General features: G+C 35.4%; 1 protein-coding gene across 3 annotated transcripts in view; it reads left to right on the top strand.

Annotated features, from left to right (window-relative positions):
* The window catches only part of LOC131037472 (bifunctional 3-dehydroquinate dehydratase/shikimate dehydrogenase, chloroplastic), a 144040-nt gene that overhangs the window by 98896 nt on the left and 27043 nt on the right, over positions 1–18101 (top strand). For all 3 annotated transcript variants that reach the window (XM_057969608.2, XM_057969610.2, XM_057969611.2), the window contains one exon: positions 3898–4244. In XM_057969608.2, coding sequence (XP_057825591.2) covers positions 3898–4244 — 347 coding nt within the window. The remainder of the gene's footprint in view (positions 1–3897; positions 4245–18101) is intronic.

Here is an 18101-nt window from a genome sequence, read left to right on the forward strand (position 1 = left end):
AATCATTAATGTATATCTTAATTTATAAAGATAAATTATTAGAAAAATGACAAAAAAGAATTTAGAAAAATAATACATTAGTATAGGTTTTTATTAAGAATGCTTGTCGTACCTACTCAACTAGGGTTTAATGTAAATCATGCACATTTGGCTTTAAATATTAATTAATTGAATTTCAGTTTTTTAATAACTAACTAATAACTATACTTAAATATATATTTACATGTTGATAAATAAATAATGTGTTTAATTTACTATAAAAATTAAATAATATTAATTTATTTTAATATATTTATTTATTAAAATTTTATAATTGTAAACTTAATGATTTTATTATATTTGTAAATTTAGATGTGAGATACGAAAATGAATATGTTTTTTTTAATCATATTAATATCTTAGCTAGTTGTTCTTGTGCAAGTTTCAAATATATGTTAGCAAAAATCTTGGATAGAGATTGTGTACACACAATTGAGATTGTTTTGTTAGTGACTACAATCTATAAATTCCAAAATTGCTTTCATCCTAAACAACATGGTAGTGAAAAAGCTTGACTTGTTTGTGCTAAAACAGTGCCATTAGTTACTTGTACATGTTATAGATTGAAGTTAACATCACCTTTTTGGTTTCTATCTCTTTATCTCCTTCTCTCTATCTCTCTTCACCTTTATCTCTCCCTCTCTCTCTCTCTCTCTCTCTCTCTCTCTCTCTCTCTATCTATCTATCTATCTATCTATTTCACTCCCTCTTCCTCTCTCCCTCTATCTTCCGCTCTACTTTTATCTACTCTAAACTAACCACACTATTGGCAGGAACTTGAGGCATTGTGTCTCTTGTTTAAATCAAATTTGTACTTCTGATTGTAGATTAAAGATTGATGTTTCAAATGAAGTTCTCTTCTCCCTTTTATACCTCATGTTTGAGGGAGTCACAACTTTTAATTTAATGCCTTTTGACTATTCATTAAAATTAACTAAATTTTAATTAATTTTTTTTTATTCTTTTATATTTTGATTTTTTTATTAATATTTTTATTAAAATCCCATTTCAAAATGGGGACATTACATTTTTTTAGTTGTTGATCTTATCCATATTGGATAGATCTTTTGTAATTCTTATTTAAGGAGACTTTTGCTCCTTTGTTAATATTGAATACTTAATATATTGATAATCATTCTCTGTCATTACTTTTCGTAATATGGGATCAGAGCTGAGGTATTATTTCTTAAATTTTGACGAATTTTATATAAATTTGTGGGCTGTTTTTTGTCAATTTTTTACTTGAAATTTGTGAAGATTTTTCAGAAGTTTTTGAATGATGTTTTGGACAAAATCCTGGGATAAAATTTGTGGGGAATTATCATCTAAAATTGATGCAAGGGTTTCTATGTGAAAATCATACCCTATGAGTCGTGCCTGTTGCTGCTGCAAATTACAACTATTTTTAGTGCAAATTCAAGGGTTTCTAAGGTAAATTACATGCCTTGTTCCTAAGGTAAATCGTGCCGTTTGTCATCAAATTTTTGTGCACAATTTCGTTCTTAAATAGTGGACAATTGTTCAAATCAAGGGATTTTCTACTCGATTTTTGAAGATTTTTTGTGTCAACCATGGTTTCGATGGATTTACAATATTTTTGAGTAATTTCTTTGAGTTTTTGATGATTTTTAGATACAAAATTGTGAGTTATTGTTCAAATCAAGGGCTTTTCTACTCGTTTTTCGAAGATTTTTTGTGTGAACCATGGTTTCGACGGATTTACAATATTTTTGAGTGATTTCTTTGAGTTTTTGATGATTTTTTGATATAAAATTGTGAGTTATTTTGTTTGGTGTGACAGGTTGCTTGTTTTTGACTTGCACACTTTTGCAAGGTTGGCTTCTAGTGATTTTTCCAGCAAAAACTGTGATTTCCTGTTGTAGCCAAGGGTTTTTTAACGGTTTTTTCTTAAGAATTGTGGTTTTCTGCATATTTTCATTGTCGCCTAGGGTTTGGCGACAATATTTCTGCAATTGGTGGCTTCATTCAGGAATCTGTTAGTGATTTTTGAGAATTTTTTTACAAAGTAGTTGATTTTTCTTTGCACCTATGGTTTTTAACTTCGTTTATAGACATTTTTTGGCAATTTGTTTTACAAAAGTCATGGGTGCAATGACTGCTAGAGTTTTGAATGATTTGTTTCCAAAAAGTCGTGGACTTTGCTATCAATTTTTGGACTTTTTTAAAAAAGTGGATGGCTAGGGTTTTGATCTATTTCCTAAAAATAGTGGTGTTTTGCAGTTTTTTTTGCTAATTTTTTAATAAAAATCTTGGGTTTTGTTTGCTGTTCAAGTTTTGCAAATTTTTTCCTAAGAATTTTAGTTGTTTTCAATAGCAGCAGGTTTTTTCGTTTTCAATTACTTCAAAATGTGAGAGGGATGGCAAACTTGGTCCTATCAAGAGGTTTTGCAGAATGAGGATGGTTGATCAGCAATTCAACCAGGGTCTCCACCAAAGGCTCATGTCGTAAAACATTTTGAGTAGGAGTCAATTTTCTACCCTTATTGGCCAATCGATCATTTCAAGGTTTTGGGTTTAGCTTGATGTAGTTGATAGATTGACCATTAAGGGAGGGTATTAAAATAATATTGTAATATTTCGTTATCATGTTCAATTAAGTTGTTAGGATGGACTTGAGGAATATTATTTATTCTCTTAGTTATCATTTGCTTTTCTTAGTTGTCAATCTTATCCTTATTGGATAGATTTTTTGTATTTCTTATTTAAGGATACTTTTGCTCCTTTGTTAATACTGGATACCGAATATCTTGATAATCATTCTCTGTCATTAATTTTCCTGATAGCTTGTCTCACTCTTCACAAAGCCATTCAAGTGGTGGCCATCAATTCCCAAAGATCAAGAGAAGGGATATGGAAAAACATATATGATTTCCAATAAAATCAAGCCACTCAAATGCATTTGAATGTCCCTGCTATTATGAATCTTGGAAGGAAGCATAAACGGATTCTCTGTTATAAATATGAGCAAAGAGAATAACAGAAATAAAGTTCACAAACCTCAAGTTGGTATACAAATGTAAAGAAGAACTGAAAGAAAGGAAAAAAGAGGAATTGACCCAGAAGGCCTACATTAATGATCCACCTTGTTCTTTGATGGCTATCTTACAACTTGGCTTGCCAGATGGCCCATGTGCAGCCTGTTCATCAATCCTCCAAGGAGGTCTTTCTCTCTGCTTGGGCTTTTGGGGTGCTGCCAACATTGATGCCCATCTTGTGCGCCCAATTTCCCACCGCTAATATCTCCAACCAACACTTATGCCTAGTTTCTTCTTTTCAATCTGAAATTTTCAGTATGTTACCACCTCATAGACATATATCTATCAATAAAGTTCAGTTCTTTTTTGTGCTGTTTTACTTTTAAATTGTGGCATGTATGTTTGTATTTCATTCCATTTATTCCTACTATATTTGGGTTTTGATATTTAGTTTCTAGATTACAGTAGAGTTCTAAATGAATTCAGATCAAAGTTTGAAAACTTATTTCATTTAATACATATTTGTAACCAAACTCTTAATTTGATGTGTAAGAAAACGAAGGATGCTTGCAATCACTATTCTCTTGAGTGATTAGCATGTTACTACATTCTGTGCATAGATTGCAAGGTTTGCAAGTTTTGATGCATTATATCTCCAATATATAGTTTCCTGTGTACCATCTATTGAACGCCACATTTTCTTGGTAGAAAAGGTGTATGGATAATTTGTGTATTTCAAGCATCTGTCATGACCTGTTTTTTTAACTACTCAAATAAACTGCTTTTTAGTACTTGCAGGGATCATTCAACAATAAAATATGTAAATGATCTTTTTCTATTACACTGTGACTTACATGTGTAGGTTCCTATTATTGCATTGGCAATGAGCTCGAGAGGGCTAATTAGTCGCATTCTTTGCCCAAAATTTGGTGGATATCTTACATTTGGCTCCATTGGAATAGGGAAAGAGTCAGCTTCTGGTCAGCCTACATTGACAGATCTTTTAAAAATATACAAGATAAAAAGTTTGAGTAGAGATACCAAGATCTTTGGAATTATAGGAAATCCAGTTGGTCACAGCAAAGGACCAATTTTGCACAATCAGGCATTCAGAGAGATTGGATTTGATGGAATATATGTTCCCTTTCTTGTTGATGATCTTGCACAGTTTCTTACGGTTTATTCGACCCCTGATTTTGCTGGTTTCAGGTGAGTAACTTTCCTGTCTCAAAGACATTGACTTTTCATTTGCCTTATGATGGTGTTTTCTTTTTTCCAACTCCCTCTTTCTGTTGCTTTTGTTTTTCCAGAAGAAAGCTGGAAGTGTTTTCCAAACTAGCTCTCCTATGAATTCATTCTTTATTTTTCATGCTTCATCTAAATCATCTTCTTATAGGAAAGAAATGATAAGGATGTTCAAAGCCAACTAAAAGCTGTTAATGTGGTGGTTATTTACAACATCTGTCTATAGTTATGTTAGCATGTAAAGTTTCCTTCTCAGAGCTTACAAGGAAAACGAAAGCAATGCATTCATGATATCAACAGGTATAGCCAAGGATGTTGATCATAGGAATAATGCTATATGACATGAAAATGCTAGACAAATTAAAGCTTTTGTTGACTCCAAAATTGGTGGAAATTTTTTGCCCCCCCCTAGTTGATATACAAGCTCATTTGTGTAAGCAAGTGAATGCTTTCCAAGATAATACTGTTGCAGTCTTTGCAGTGGATTCAATGGTCTTCTTCTTCTTTTATTGAAACTAGGAGAACCAGTTTAATACAAGGAGAGGTGCCAGATTGAATATTTGTTTCTTTTGTCAATTGCTTGAGTTGTTTCAATTGTACTGCACTTTCTAATGTCTATTGTAGTTGTTTGATGCACACTTTGCCCAGGCTGCTTTGGGAGTTGGGATCCTAAATTAGGCCAATAGAGTGTCAAGCGATCCTTTTAAGTGAGAGACCCTTAGGTTCTTATAGTATTCCCCTTAATTTTTTTCGTTTTTTAGCAATAAGAATTACAAAGCAAACACCATAACCCGTTAATGTTAGAGAAATAATCCAAACAACTAAAAGGGAACCCTTCCACCTTTTGTTCACCGAGAGCCCAATTTGGGAGGGTGAGAGCATACGGTGTTCCGGGGATCGTTAGCACCATAAACCAAACTGAAATTACAATGCATGGGCGGCAAGCCAGCTCCCCTTTTGTTTATCCAGCAGGATAGAAACTAAACTTCTTGGCGTTAAACCAACCAAGGGAAAAAACAAGAAACTAAAACTCAATCACTCTACCGCGTATTTCAGTGGGAGAAGACATTACATAAAGCTATCACTCTACTGCATATTTCAGCGGGAGGACAATACATAAAACTTATCACTCGACCACTTATTCAGTGGGAGGATTGAGTTACAAATACCAACAAATAGGCGGCAAACTTGCCTCTTCCACTAGTTCAGTGGGTATGCTTACAGTCCAGAATTGGTTGGTAGTACTACTATCCAACCTTACACAATATAGGAAAGATAGAAAAGAAGAAGAATGCTGATCACAGAAGATATTATCACCAAACCAGCTCAACACCACTTTCTAAAATCTGATATAAATAACAGCAGGCTGGAAATGAATAACTAGCAGCACAAAAAAACACTAAAATGCTTCCAACTCACTCCAGACTCACTCAAAACACCCCACAACTCACCCAAACTGACACTAGGCACAAAGCGACTGATAACAAACTGAAAATGAACTTCTAAACACCCCCAAACATCTAGCATGCATCCTAGTGCACTCCCCAAAACCCACGCCTATGCTGAAAAGTATGATTTGCAATATAAATTCAAAGAATCCAAATTAAGTGCTGCAAACTTACAAAACACATCGCCCAAAGCATAGAAATAATTTGAGCCAATACCCAGAATGATAGGTCGCACAGGCAGGGAGGTAGGATCGAAACTTCACTTCAGCCACACAGTAACCAACAACACTGAAAATTACAGCAGCAAACCAACTTCCATTCTTTGCAGCTAGGTGAATATTTTTTGTTTGATTGTTTTAATATTTATAGTTTGATTCTTTGTTTGATTTTTTGTTGTACATAGTACATACTTATTTCATTTAATTTATTTGTGAGAGGTCTCCTTATTGGCAGGAAATGGTTGATTTCGTTACCATATGTGGGGCAGGGTTCAAAGCCCCTTCTAAATCTGATTTAAGGGGACCAATTTTGTCAGATTTAGTGTGTGATGTGAAGGATTACAAGGAAATCGGGACCAAGGAGTTGAGGATTACAAGTAGAGGTGAGATGGGAAGGCTAACAAGGGAACCTTGATATGGGATAGTAAAGGTGTCGGGTTTTTGGACTAAGAGTTCTTGGTGGGGTGTAACATGGTATTGATATATGGTCGAAAGTCTGATTCCAAAAGATAACTTGTTTTTGAAAAGCAATTGGTAGTCTCAGAGAATAGAGGAATCAAATATGAAGATGAATGGATGCCTAAGGATGTAATAGATTAGAGATTGCAAAAGTTTGATGGATTGATGATGCCAGCATGATGTCACTAGGGCTATTGACATCAACATGATTATTGACATAAGCATATGTCATCCAGGCTGTATATTAAATGAGGGTATCATGGATTGGGGATTGGGAAGAACTTATACCAAAGGTTTGGGATTAGGGAGCAAGAAACTCCAAAACATCGACACAAGGGCTTAGGGGGGAAAGCAAGATGTCAGACTATTGAAGAAGGCATGCAAGAGATGACAAATCTGACAAAGATGGAGGGATCCAAAACTTCGACAAACTGAAACACTTATACTTCACAGGTTGTCGTGATCTGGGAGTTAGGGATGATAGAGGAAGTATAAATTTATGGGAAATCTTGAAAGTCGAAAAAGCCAAAAAACTCAACACTTTGGTAATTATCACAAAGGTTCCAAGTGGGGTTTCAAAATCAATAGAAATGGCATATGAGTATGGATATCCCCAAAACTTCAATAAGGCAACAAATACATCATAGCCAAGGAAAACACCAATATCACCTAGACTTCAAAACTTTTTATGGATTTTGGGCATCATTTGACACTTGGGGCACACATAAGAGTTCTTAGATCAGATATCAACAAAGGGTGAATGAGGTCAAATGCAAGATGTTAGACTATTGAAGAAGGCATGCACGAGATAAAACACTTATACTTCACGGGTTGTTGTGATTTGGGAGTCAAGGGTGATAGAGGAAGTAATAAATGTATGGGAAATCTCGAAAGTCCAAAAGGATGACAAACTCTACACTTTGGTAATTATCACAAGGGTTGCAAGTGGGTTTTCAGAATCAATAGAAACGGCATATAAGTATGGATATCCCCAAAACTCAGTAAGGCAACAAATACATTATAGCCAAGGAAAACACCAATATCACCTAGACTTTAAAACTTTTTATGGATTTTGAGCATCATTTGACACTTGGGGAACACATAAGAATTTTTATGTCACATATTAGCAAAGGGTGAATAAGGTCAAATGCACAATCTTTGGAGCAAAGCAAAGCAAAATGAGACACATCAAATTGGGGTGCTGTTGTGATCTAATTCACACATCGCCTCATCGTAGATGGGAATCCCCTATTTTTTCTTTTTTAGGGTTTTGCCATAGCTCTGCATTTTCATAAATCTTCATTTTGGGAGACTTTAAGAGTTAGAGTTTTGGGGTCATCCCGAGTCAAATTGAGAAATCTTGCTCAGAATTGCATTTGAATGTTGCCAAAGTGCTCAAGAGGTCCAAAGGACGAGGATCGCAATTGCTTTGGGTCATTTCTAACAACCTCCTATTTTTAGAAATTTTTGCTTTTTCTGCTTTTTTTAAAGTGGCATATTGGTTTTGTTCCTCAAGTCATTTAATTACTACCCATTTTGTCGAAATTTGAAAATCTTGCCTCTAGGTATAAAAAGAAGGGCTTAAATTTTGATATTAGGGGTTTTGTTCTTTAGGTCATTTTAATCTTGCCAATGTCTTCAGATTTGAATTTTTTTGCTTATGAGTGTAAAAAGCAAGAGTTTGAAATTTTTGCTTTTTTTCGGAATTAGGGTTTATCCCCATACCAAATTATCAGTACTCATGTTCTCAGATTTTGAAAATCATGTCTTTAAGGGTAAAAAGCAAAATGCAAACCCTAATTAGGGTTTTGTTCTAGAATATTAGCTATTGTCCTCAAATTTCGAAAATGAGATTTCTAAGTGCAAAATGCAAAGTGGAAATCTAGATTAGGGTTTCTATTCTAGATGAACCAGCATGGTATCAACATGGCATGAACACTGTTGATCAAGTACAGAGAAAGAATTCAGATATGGCACATTGAAAATTTTGCCTAGCTTGGAGAGAAAAAAAAATGGCAGATGCTCAGACAAGATTGCACAAGCTCAAAGTCAGACAAGCGGAAAGGTAGATGGTCAATCAAATTCGCCTAGGAATGTCAAGTATGGAAAATGTTCAAGCATGGTCAAAGATCGCCTAGGAGTAGTGAAGTTGTCTAAGTATTAGCAAACTCCTACCATTGGTCAACTAACTCATGGCAAGAGTTACCTAAACTCCTACCTAAGGTTAATCTTATTCACAAAAATGTTTGACAATCTTCTAAGTGCACCTCATGGCCAAGCTAAAATTGTTCGATAGATGGCGAACTCCTACCAAGGGTCAATTAACTCATGGCGAAAGTCAAGCAAACTCTTACATGTAGTCAAGCTGAAGCTAAAATGACATGCCTAACACTCTGCTAAGTCCACCTATGAAAGTGTGCATATATCCTAAGGTTGATCCTAGTCTGCCTTGATAAAACATGGCACAAGGAATATAAAGCTCGCCTAGAAGACATATCAAGGAATTTAATGTCCGCCTTCATCAAGTTGGCATTATGCACTCTAAAGTTCGCCTAGTCCTAAGGTTGAAAAGTCTACCAAGAAAGAATGACCAAGGTGATATAGGGCCCACTTAGGCAAAATTGAAGATGGCATAGAATAAAGATGATATGAATTGCCAACTTGGCAATAAAATGGCGACATGGCACTTCAAAGAGAGAAAGATAGCAAGTATGATGACTTGGCATTTGAAAGCAATTAAGTCAATAAAACAGCTGACATGTCAAGAACCTTCCTCAAGGTCATATTCTAGAAAGAAAATAAACTTCTAGAATAAAGAAATTAAAACTTTCCAAAACATAATGGAAGCTTCCAAGGATGAAGTTCGAATTTCTTAAAGGAAGAATAAAACAATAAAACTTTCTAATTTTGCAAATATGAAAGAAAGTCTTCCAAACTCCCTTATAGAAGAAAGCAATGAAGTTTGAACTTCCTAAAGGAGGAATAAAGCAATCAAACTTTCTTAAAATTACTTTCTTGTGTGCCAAGCAAGAAGTTCTAACTTCTAGAAGATAGAATAAAGCTTCTAGAAGCCATCTAAGAAGCAATAAAAGAAGGTTTCATCTCATTGATACTTGTTTCTTCCAAGCAAAATTCAAATTCTTCCTAAAATTCGCCAAAGAAGCGGTTCCAAAGTTTGATCAGATTATCAAACTTTCAGAAGAATTCGCCATAGAGATAAGGGATAAAGCGAGTCCAAGGGTTTGAAGGAAGCAATCAAGAAGTGCAGCATATTCTCCAAGTTCGCCATTAATAGCAGATTGAAGGTTTGATGATAAGACAATAAAGCTCCTCATATCCGATCATATTCTGAATTCACCATTGATCGTCCTTGAATCTGCCTTGGGAGAGAAAGATTAATCAAATTTGCACATAGTCTCCTTAGAAATTTTTCAAATCTGCACTTCACCTTGTCCAAAAGACTATCAAATCCGCCCTTGATAGGAAGGCAAGACAAATTTGGAGGAAGATACATATCCAAGACTCATCCAAGATCATCATAAACAACAAATTGAAGGTTTGCTGAAGATAAAGCAATCATATCTTATCATATTCTAAGAAATACTTTGACAGACTTCTTGATGATCTTCCAAGTATAAAACAAACTAGTGTAAACCCTGCCCAACCAAGAAGAAAGTAATCTAAATTCACATATCCAAGGATTTGGAAGCCAAACAAAATTGTCCAACTGCTGCAATCATGATCAGTAAGGTTGAAGATAATAGACTATGGGTTTGCTAAATATCCTAAGTTCTTATTCATCTCCAAACCCGCCTTGGAAGAGAAAGATTGTTCAAATTTGATACACATGTGATGATCTTCCAAGTATGATACAAACCTGTCCAAAGCTTATAAATTCTGCCAAGAAAGAGAACATTCAAAGTTGAAATTTGTCTGACAAAATGTGGCATGACATGATCCAAGTCCGCCTAGGGTTGGACAAATAAAGCATCACATGAAGATGAAATAAGCCTTGACAAAGGGCATGACATAAATGCAATACAAATTGTCTGATCAACCTTGGAATTCACCTTGAACAGCAAGCACAATGTCAAAAACAACTCCCAAACTCTTGTAATTCGCTAAGTACAAAGAGGATGGTTCAAATTTTGTGGTCTGATCATATTCCTAAATCTGCTCATGACAAGAGGACATATAACTGTTGAAACTCCTTCCAAAACCTGATTATGGACATGAATTGAACAAGACAAACAAAATTCAAGTTTACCTAAGGGAAGAGAAAGTTAAAGAAAGATGATTGTCCAATCGACATAAAATGTGCCAAGACATAGAATGTGCATATTGAAGAAAATTTGCTCCAAGACACAAACCCTAAGGCATGAAGAAATTGTCCAAACCCTTTGAAGTTGATCAAACCTAAACACAAATTGATTCATCTGGGCATAAATGGAATATGTGAAGATACCTAGCCAGAGACCTAAAATTTGAAGACAATCAAATTGACATGCCATGAACAAAGATAAATTTTGATCAAAATTTCACATGAATCAGGCTAGCATGTTGGAAAATAAATTTGTCACATGAAATAAATTTTAATTATTTTCCAAAATTAAAATTAAAAATAATTCTCAACACTAAGAGAATTTTCAAAATTCAAAATTTTTAGAAAGTTCTAGAAGATTCCTTGATAAGATCGAATTTTTGAGAGAGAAATAAAACTTTCCATTTTGGAAAGATTAAAACAAAAAAAAACACAAAAAACAATACAAATTATTTAAAAATAAAAAAAATAAAACAAATAAAAAACTTCTCAATATAAGAACCCTAAACTCTATATATTTTCAACCAATTCACTTTCACAATTCATTACATAGGTTGAGAATTCTTGAGAGCATTGAAGAGAAGTTTTCTCTCAAATTTTATGAATTTTGGATTTTTGAAGAAGATTCTTCTAAGTGTAAAAGGTCTAGAAATTAAGCACTTTTCTCTGATTTTAAGACAGATTTTCAGAATCAGAGGTGAATTTCAGTCATAAAGAGGATTCAAAAACTCAATTTGACTGAATTTCCTCACCTTTCTGTCTTATTTTCTCAAATTTCATCAATTTTTTGATCAAACCCTTCACTTTCAATTTGCTTTTTCATAGAAACTTAACCTTTTAACAGGCTGAAAGTGAAATTTTCAGAAAAGAATTTAAAATCAGAATTAAATTATGAAAATAACATGGAGTTTTCATGTGTTTTTTTTCAAGTAGCAATGAAGTTTGCTAGCAAAGGAGTACGACTGAAGTCCAAAATCAAATCCAAATGGAAGAATATCACTGACACAAACCTCAAACATGTTGATATGGAGGAATTCAAGAAAAGAATGTAGGGACATGATGGACACATTCCTACACCTATTGCCCACAAAATGATGCACAATGGAATTGTCCAGGCATCTGGATTCCCACCAGCCAAAGAGTGTGTTGAGCTAATAGTTGAATGTGCTTTGTACTGTAAAGCACAATCGAGAGAAATCATTGCACCAGATGGAAGAGTAATCTTTCAGAATTGTCCATCCAGGAGACATTTGGCATACCAAACCACAGTAAAGCCACCTACAAGACTAAAGGACAGGCCTAAAGGGTATATGATAGTCAGTCTGAACTTTGTGCTGCAAATGTGAACAAGTTTTGGTTGGAGAAGAAAAGACCTCAAAGGAAAGTACTGAAGTATTTGTTGCATCCATATTTCAAAGAAGAATATGATTATATCATCCTACTATTGAATAGAGTAATGGGCAGCCCTAAGGGTCAGCTATTTGAGACATGGATGAAATCACTTCAGGAACCAAGTTATTCAACTGGTCTCGCATAATCAACGATAACCTTCATGAGCAGTTGATGAACTTGGAAAGGACAAAGACATTCCACATGAGTTCTTACATAATTTATCTATTGGCTGCAACTTACAGATATTCAGAACTGATTTGCAAAGGCATAGCAGGAGGTGGTGAGAATGAATTCCGATCATATGATTGTTATCCTCAGCTGCAACTTAAGGACAAAAGTTTTTGAGCCCATGACACATTCCTGATGTACATCACAAGAACACTTCAAGGAGGTACTCATAAGAGTCTTTCTCCTGAATCAAAAAGTCTAATCAGTAGGTACGGATCCTGATTTATCCAGTTTCCAAAGTTCACTGATATCAAAATCCGAGGTTTCACTGGCCGTACTTACGGATTGCCAATCTACCAAACCAATAGGATGGTCCTATTGGAAGTTCTCAGACAGTTGGAACATATTAGAGCTTCAAAAGAGTAAGGCAGAAGGTAGCCATATCTTTCCCATTCTTCATTGGAAATATGGAAGAATCTTGTTCAACTACGCAGGTAGCTGAGAGTGCTAGGCTAGAAATGTAGTGGTATCCTTTCACATTCTACCAATCCAGAACTAATTATGATCCTCACAATAACATTAGATTAGCGAAGGAGGAAAGGTTCAGACATAAAGTAGATGTAGAAGATTTCTGGGCAAATGCTGTTGATGAATATGAAATCAGGAAAAGGTTATATTCCAGGCTTTCAATAAATTTCATTAGAGAGAACCTTTTTTTGTACCAGATTAGTTAGAAGATAGCGAAGAGCATACTCAGCTTGGCTTTGATGAGCATGCACCTCTTCCTCCTATCAAATGGTCAACACCAAAGCATACATACTTAACCACCTTGATGCGGCCAGTCATGACATGTACAAAGTGGTGGGTTAATCAGCAGTGTCACAAGCTGAAGCAAAAGAATATAACTTTGACTTATAATCTGATGGGAGTAGCAGAAGGATATTCTTCAAATGAAGAAACAACACAAAATACCAGACCATGTGAGAGTGCTAAAAGGAAGGGGAAGGCAGTTGAGAATGAAGAACCTGCTCAGAAGAAGCAAAGGATAGAACCATCTTGTTCCGCCACATCAAGGAATGAGAAATGCATATTAACTATTGATGAATCATTGGCTGAAATAAAAATTCCTTCTTTAGTTCATGAGGAAAATGCAAAATCAGTCCATCAGGAAGATGAACAACCACCATCTCCTACTGGCACAAAAATCCTAGAATTAGAGCATGACACGGATATTGAAGAGGAAGAGTTTCAAGAAGGGATGATTTCTGCTCTTCGGGATATTGCACGTGACATAGAAACAAAGGATGACCAAGAGGTAGAGGGCATTGAGCAGCCCACTGTTCCCGAATGGCTGAGAGAGAGATTGAAGATGAACACACCAGTAGTAGAAGAACAAGAAGAAGATGACATGGCAGATTTCTTGGCCAGATTAGAGCAAACTGCTGTGAAGAAGCCGACCAAGAGATTTTCTACCATCCAGAGAGATGAGACAAGCAACCGCACAGTGCATATAGCTGTACCTAAGGTGAACGAAGCAAAGGGAGACATTGCTCTTCATGAGTATGAGATCACCACTTTTGACTTAGGCCCAAGCACAAAGGCCCAAGTAAAAGAGGACACAAAAGAAAAATGAACATAAGAGAGAAGTTGAGTGCTTGAAAGAATATATTCGATAGTTGACTACTAAGCCACTTAATCAAGCCAATCCAAAGGTTCTCTTACTTTTGGATTCAGAACAGGTAGTCAAAAGTTTTTGAGGAAGATGCAGTAACAGTCAGATAAACTAGAGATTGGATAGAAAGTATAAAAGAAGTAGCCAAGTTCATAGAAGGAATCTCATCAGCATATGATTGAACTTCTTCTTTGCTTTCCAGGATTGAGAATATGGCATAAATGTGGGCTGACTTCCAAGATGTCCAGAATAGAATCATACCATCCCTTAGAGAACTGAAAGGAATCTCATCTCAAGATTTGGTTGATCAAAAGATAATTGAAGCAGGGGCTGCTTATGATTTCAACAGTTGGCACTGGATGCTGGTTGCATAGAATGAAGTCTTGTTGAAGGTGAAAGATGATGTTGATAGAATAGAAGGACATATAAAGGCGATTCAAGACAAGATCTTCCTTGTAGTTACATAAATGATTGGGAAGAATACCATTCGAGGGAGCGATATGTAGTTGGAGAATTTGAAGGTCAGAGTTCAGGACATCTTCTTTGCCATCATAGGACCAGTCTTGAAGAATAATTTGGCTAAGGCGTCAAACGTCATCTCCATTAAAGATGCCTTTCACAAGCAGGAATTGGACTGGGAGATCACCTTTGCTTTGTGTACAGATGACTTAAAGGATTAGAGTTCAGGATCAACATGTTGCCACATGTCACCATGGAGGAAGTGGACCAAATTGTGTCCAGATTCATTGAATATCAAAAGAAAAGGATACAATCCTAAAAAATAGCATCTTCCACCATTTGTCTCTTTTGAAGTTGATCTTTGATATTATTTTGGGAAACTCTATCTAGGGATAGGTTGTTTAGATCTCAGTCGTCGATCTTAGATTGATCTCGGCCCTTTATTTTGCTCACTCTCATTTTCATTGTGCTATGGAGAGATTTATGAAATTGTTGCGTAGAGCTATTTGAGTAATAAAAAATTCATTATCAGTATTGCTTTGAAATTTTTTTATTGCTAAATGGTTTCATGGTTGCATATTCCTTTAAACATTTAGATTAGATTTGTTTAATTTGTTTCAAGTTGTTAGATGAATGATATTATCGATTGGTGAAATCTTGCTCATACTTTTGTTGGATGAATGATTTTCATGGAATGTGTAAAGTTAGTCCGAGCCTTTTAATATGGATGTTTAACTTCTACTTGGAATGATATTGTTCAATTGTTGGTATTATTCGTAAGAGTGAAAATTATCAGCATAACCTTAGAAGATTGTACCCACTTTGTGTAGTTGTCCAAGCACGGCAAAACAAAGCGTTGTTACCGGTTTCACCCAGTCTTTAGTGTCTCTTGATTTCATAGGAATAGCTTAGAAGTAGCATAGAATTCTTAAACTCTACCCTTTTTAATCCTTTTTTTTTGCAGTCCTAAACCAGAAAATTCAAAAAAAGAGAGCTCAAATTGTTAAATCTACTGAAGTACAGCTTGAATGACTTAAGTTCATAGCGTAAGTCCCCCTTGAGATTTTCAACATACACTACCCGGGAAGCTATCCCACTAAAGTCACTTGTTCACACATATAGACCTTGGAGTCGCCTTGTGGTCTTCTCACAATCTTGGCACAAGTAGTGATTTTGTTTAGGAGACGATAGATCATCCTTGTGGTATTTTATTCTAAGTGTTCGGTAGATGATAAAACGTCCACCAACAGGTGCCAATGGGTTCCTTCACCTTGCAAAAACAAGGACATATTGTTGCACTGAGGATTCTTGCAGAGCATTCCATCAAGGAACCAAGTCTTTAGCAAGCTTAAAATTCACTTTCAACCCTTGACAACTTATAGTTCATGGCTTGTTGTATATGGTTTCACACTTGTGACTTTAGACTCCAGATGTTTCCATACTTAAAAAATTGCAATTTCTAGCTTCATCCAGCACCTTCCATTCCATTATCTTACCCATGTTGGGATTTAATATAGATAAACTCTTTAGAGAGATTAACATGATATGGCTATACATATTTTCATTTCTTGGCATGTTTCTTGCCTCTTTCCAGAGACATTCTCATTGGCCATGGATGGAAGCTTCCATGCTAATTTTGGATTGATAATAGCATCAAATTTTGAAATTTTATGTTAATTATGAGTAGGGAACTAGGGAAAATTCAAGGTTAATGTCTTTTTGATGCTTAGTAGCTTATAGAAAAAAGGGTACTCTTGGAGGCCCCTCACCTTGCTAAGGAAAATCAAAGTGGCCAGTCTAGAAACAAATTATAATGAAGATAGATAGGAGAATTTCCTTGTACATTGAGTGTAAGTACTGAAGGAACGAATGCATGTATAGATGCGGGTGATAAGTACTAATAACAAAAACAAGCATTAAAAAATATGCTTGTCTATATAGGAGAAAGTGAGCATGTGATGGTTATTTGTTGAGTAGATAGTTGACAAACAGCCCACATAATAACAAACATTAGTTAACACTGACCCTTATGAATATTATCATCTTTTACAAGAAACATATTTTGTATTTTTTTCTTTAATCACATAATCACAAATTATATAATATTTTGAGTTTCCAATTTAGTTGTGGAAAAGACTGTCATTTGCATTCTACATTTAACAAACTTCTCACACTCTTGTAAGCCTAGTGCCTTTTCTTAAATTAAAATTTCATTAGAATCATTATACTTCTTGAATAGCAGAAAGCACTACTTTCTTGTGGTATGCAGGTGCAAAGTTGCATGCCTTGACAAAAAGGCCCATTCTTCACATGCATGCATATCTTGTGACATCTTGTTTTGTTGCAAAGATGATATTGGGAAGTGTTGACATGTTTTTTATGACTACACCTAACACAGAATAAAGTTTTCCAACGATCACTTTACTCTCTCTTGATCAAAGTTCAATTGTATGCTAAGATTGCAATAAGTTCAGACAATTGACTCCAAGGTTCCGATTTGCAATGGACATAACTCAGTTGGCTTGATGTGATATGCCGATAATCCAAGGGGACTTACACTTGAATCAGCCTTTCACTTCTTTGTTGTGGCTAGAACTTCATCACCAGATATAGCAATTCTATGATGCTTCTGCATCGAACGAATTGAACTGGAATGAACTAAAATTAAAGGGGGAAGGGTTAGAAGGATCTAAATCTACTCCTAAGGGCAGTGATATCAATAGATAGTGCTCTAATGGAAGAATTCCAAATAAACCAAGTTCTGCTTCACCAAGATTAACCACAACTCCACAAGAACTGGTGCAATCTTATGAGGATGTTGAAGAATTTTCACATCGAGAAAGTGCATTTGAATACCCAAACGGCGCAATCCAAACGACCATCCACAATCAAACTCAACACAAATTTAGTGGCTCGGGCTAACTTTACACGACAACTTATAATCAACAAGATGCAAAAAGTATGAACCATGGAAATTCATCAAACATCATTACATTCACCATTGAAATCAAAGCACTATTCTACTTCTACTCTTAGTGAGGAAGGTGAAACCATGTAAGTTTTGAAAAAAAAAATTAAGTGGACACCATCGGAGAACAATATTTCACTGTTATTATTTCAATAACTTATCGCAACAATTTCATACAAATCTCCCCCGCTTTTACAAATGAGGGGATCACCTCTTTATATAGGCCTCAAGCCTTAATTACATGCAATTCCTAATTAGGGTCTGACCCGAAAGATTCCACACACATGATGCAACAAGGTGGAAATAAACATTAAATGCCCATCATGCCCACTTACAATAAATTCCTGCCTGCCTAGAATGGCATCCACTATGCATTAAATGCACCACTCTATCAAATTTGCCTAATATGTCATAAATGCTCCTCCATGCAAAATCGGCCATAATGCCATAAATGCTCCATCATCTCCATAAAATTGGTTACATGCAAAAGACGTTCCATCATTTCATTAAGTACGATGGCTGACATGCAATGAATTAGCCGCCACCTTGGTCAAATATTCCAACAATGAATGTGCCATCATGTCGCCATGCATTCAATAGATTCTCGACATGCAAGTGGACCTCGCCGTCATAGGTGCTGTGAAGTATTCACACATCGCCCCATTGCAAATAGGGACCCCCCTTTTTTCTTGCTTTCTAGGATAGTGTTAGAGTCC

Source organism: Cryptomeria japonica, chromosome 6 (assembly GCF_030272615.1).
Source record: "Cryptomeria japonica chromosome 6, Sugi_1.0, whole genome shotgun sequence".
Taxonomy (NCBI): Eukaryota; Viridiplantae; Streptophyta; class Pinopsida; order Cupressales; family Cupressaceae; genus Cryptomeria; species Cryptomeria japonica.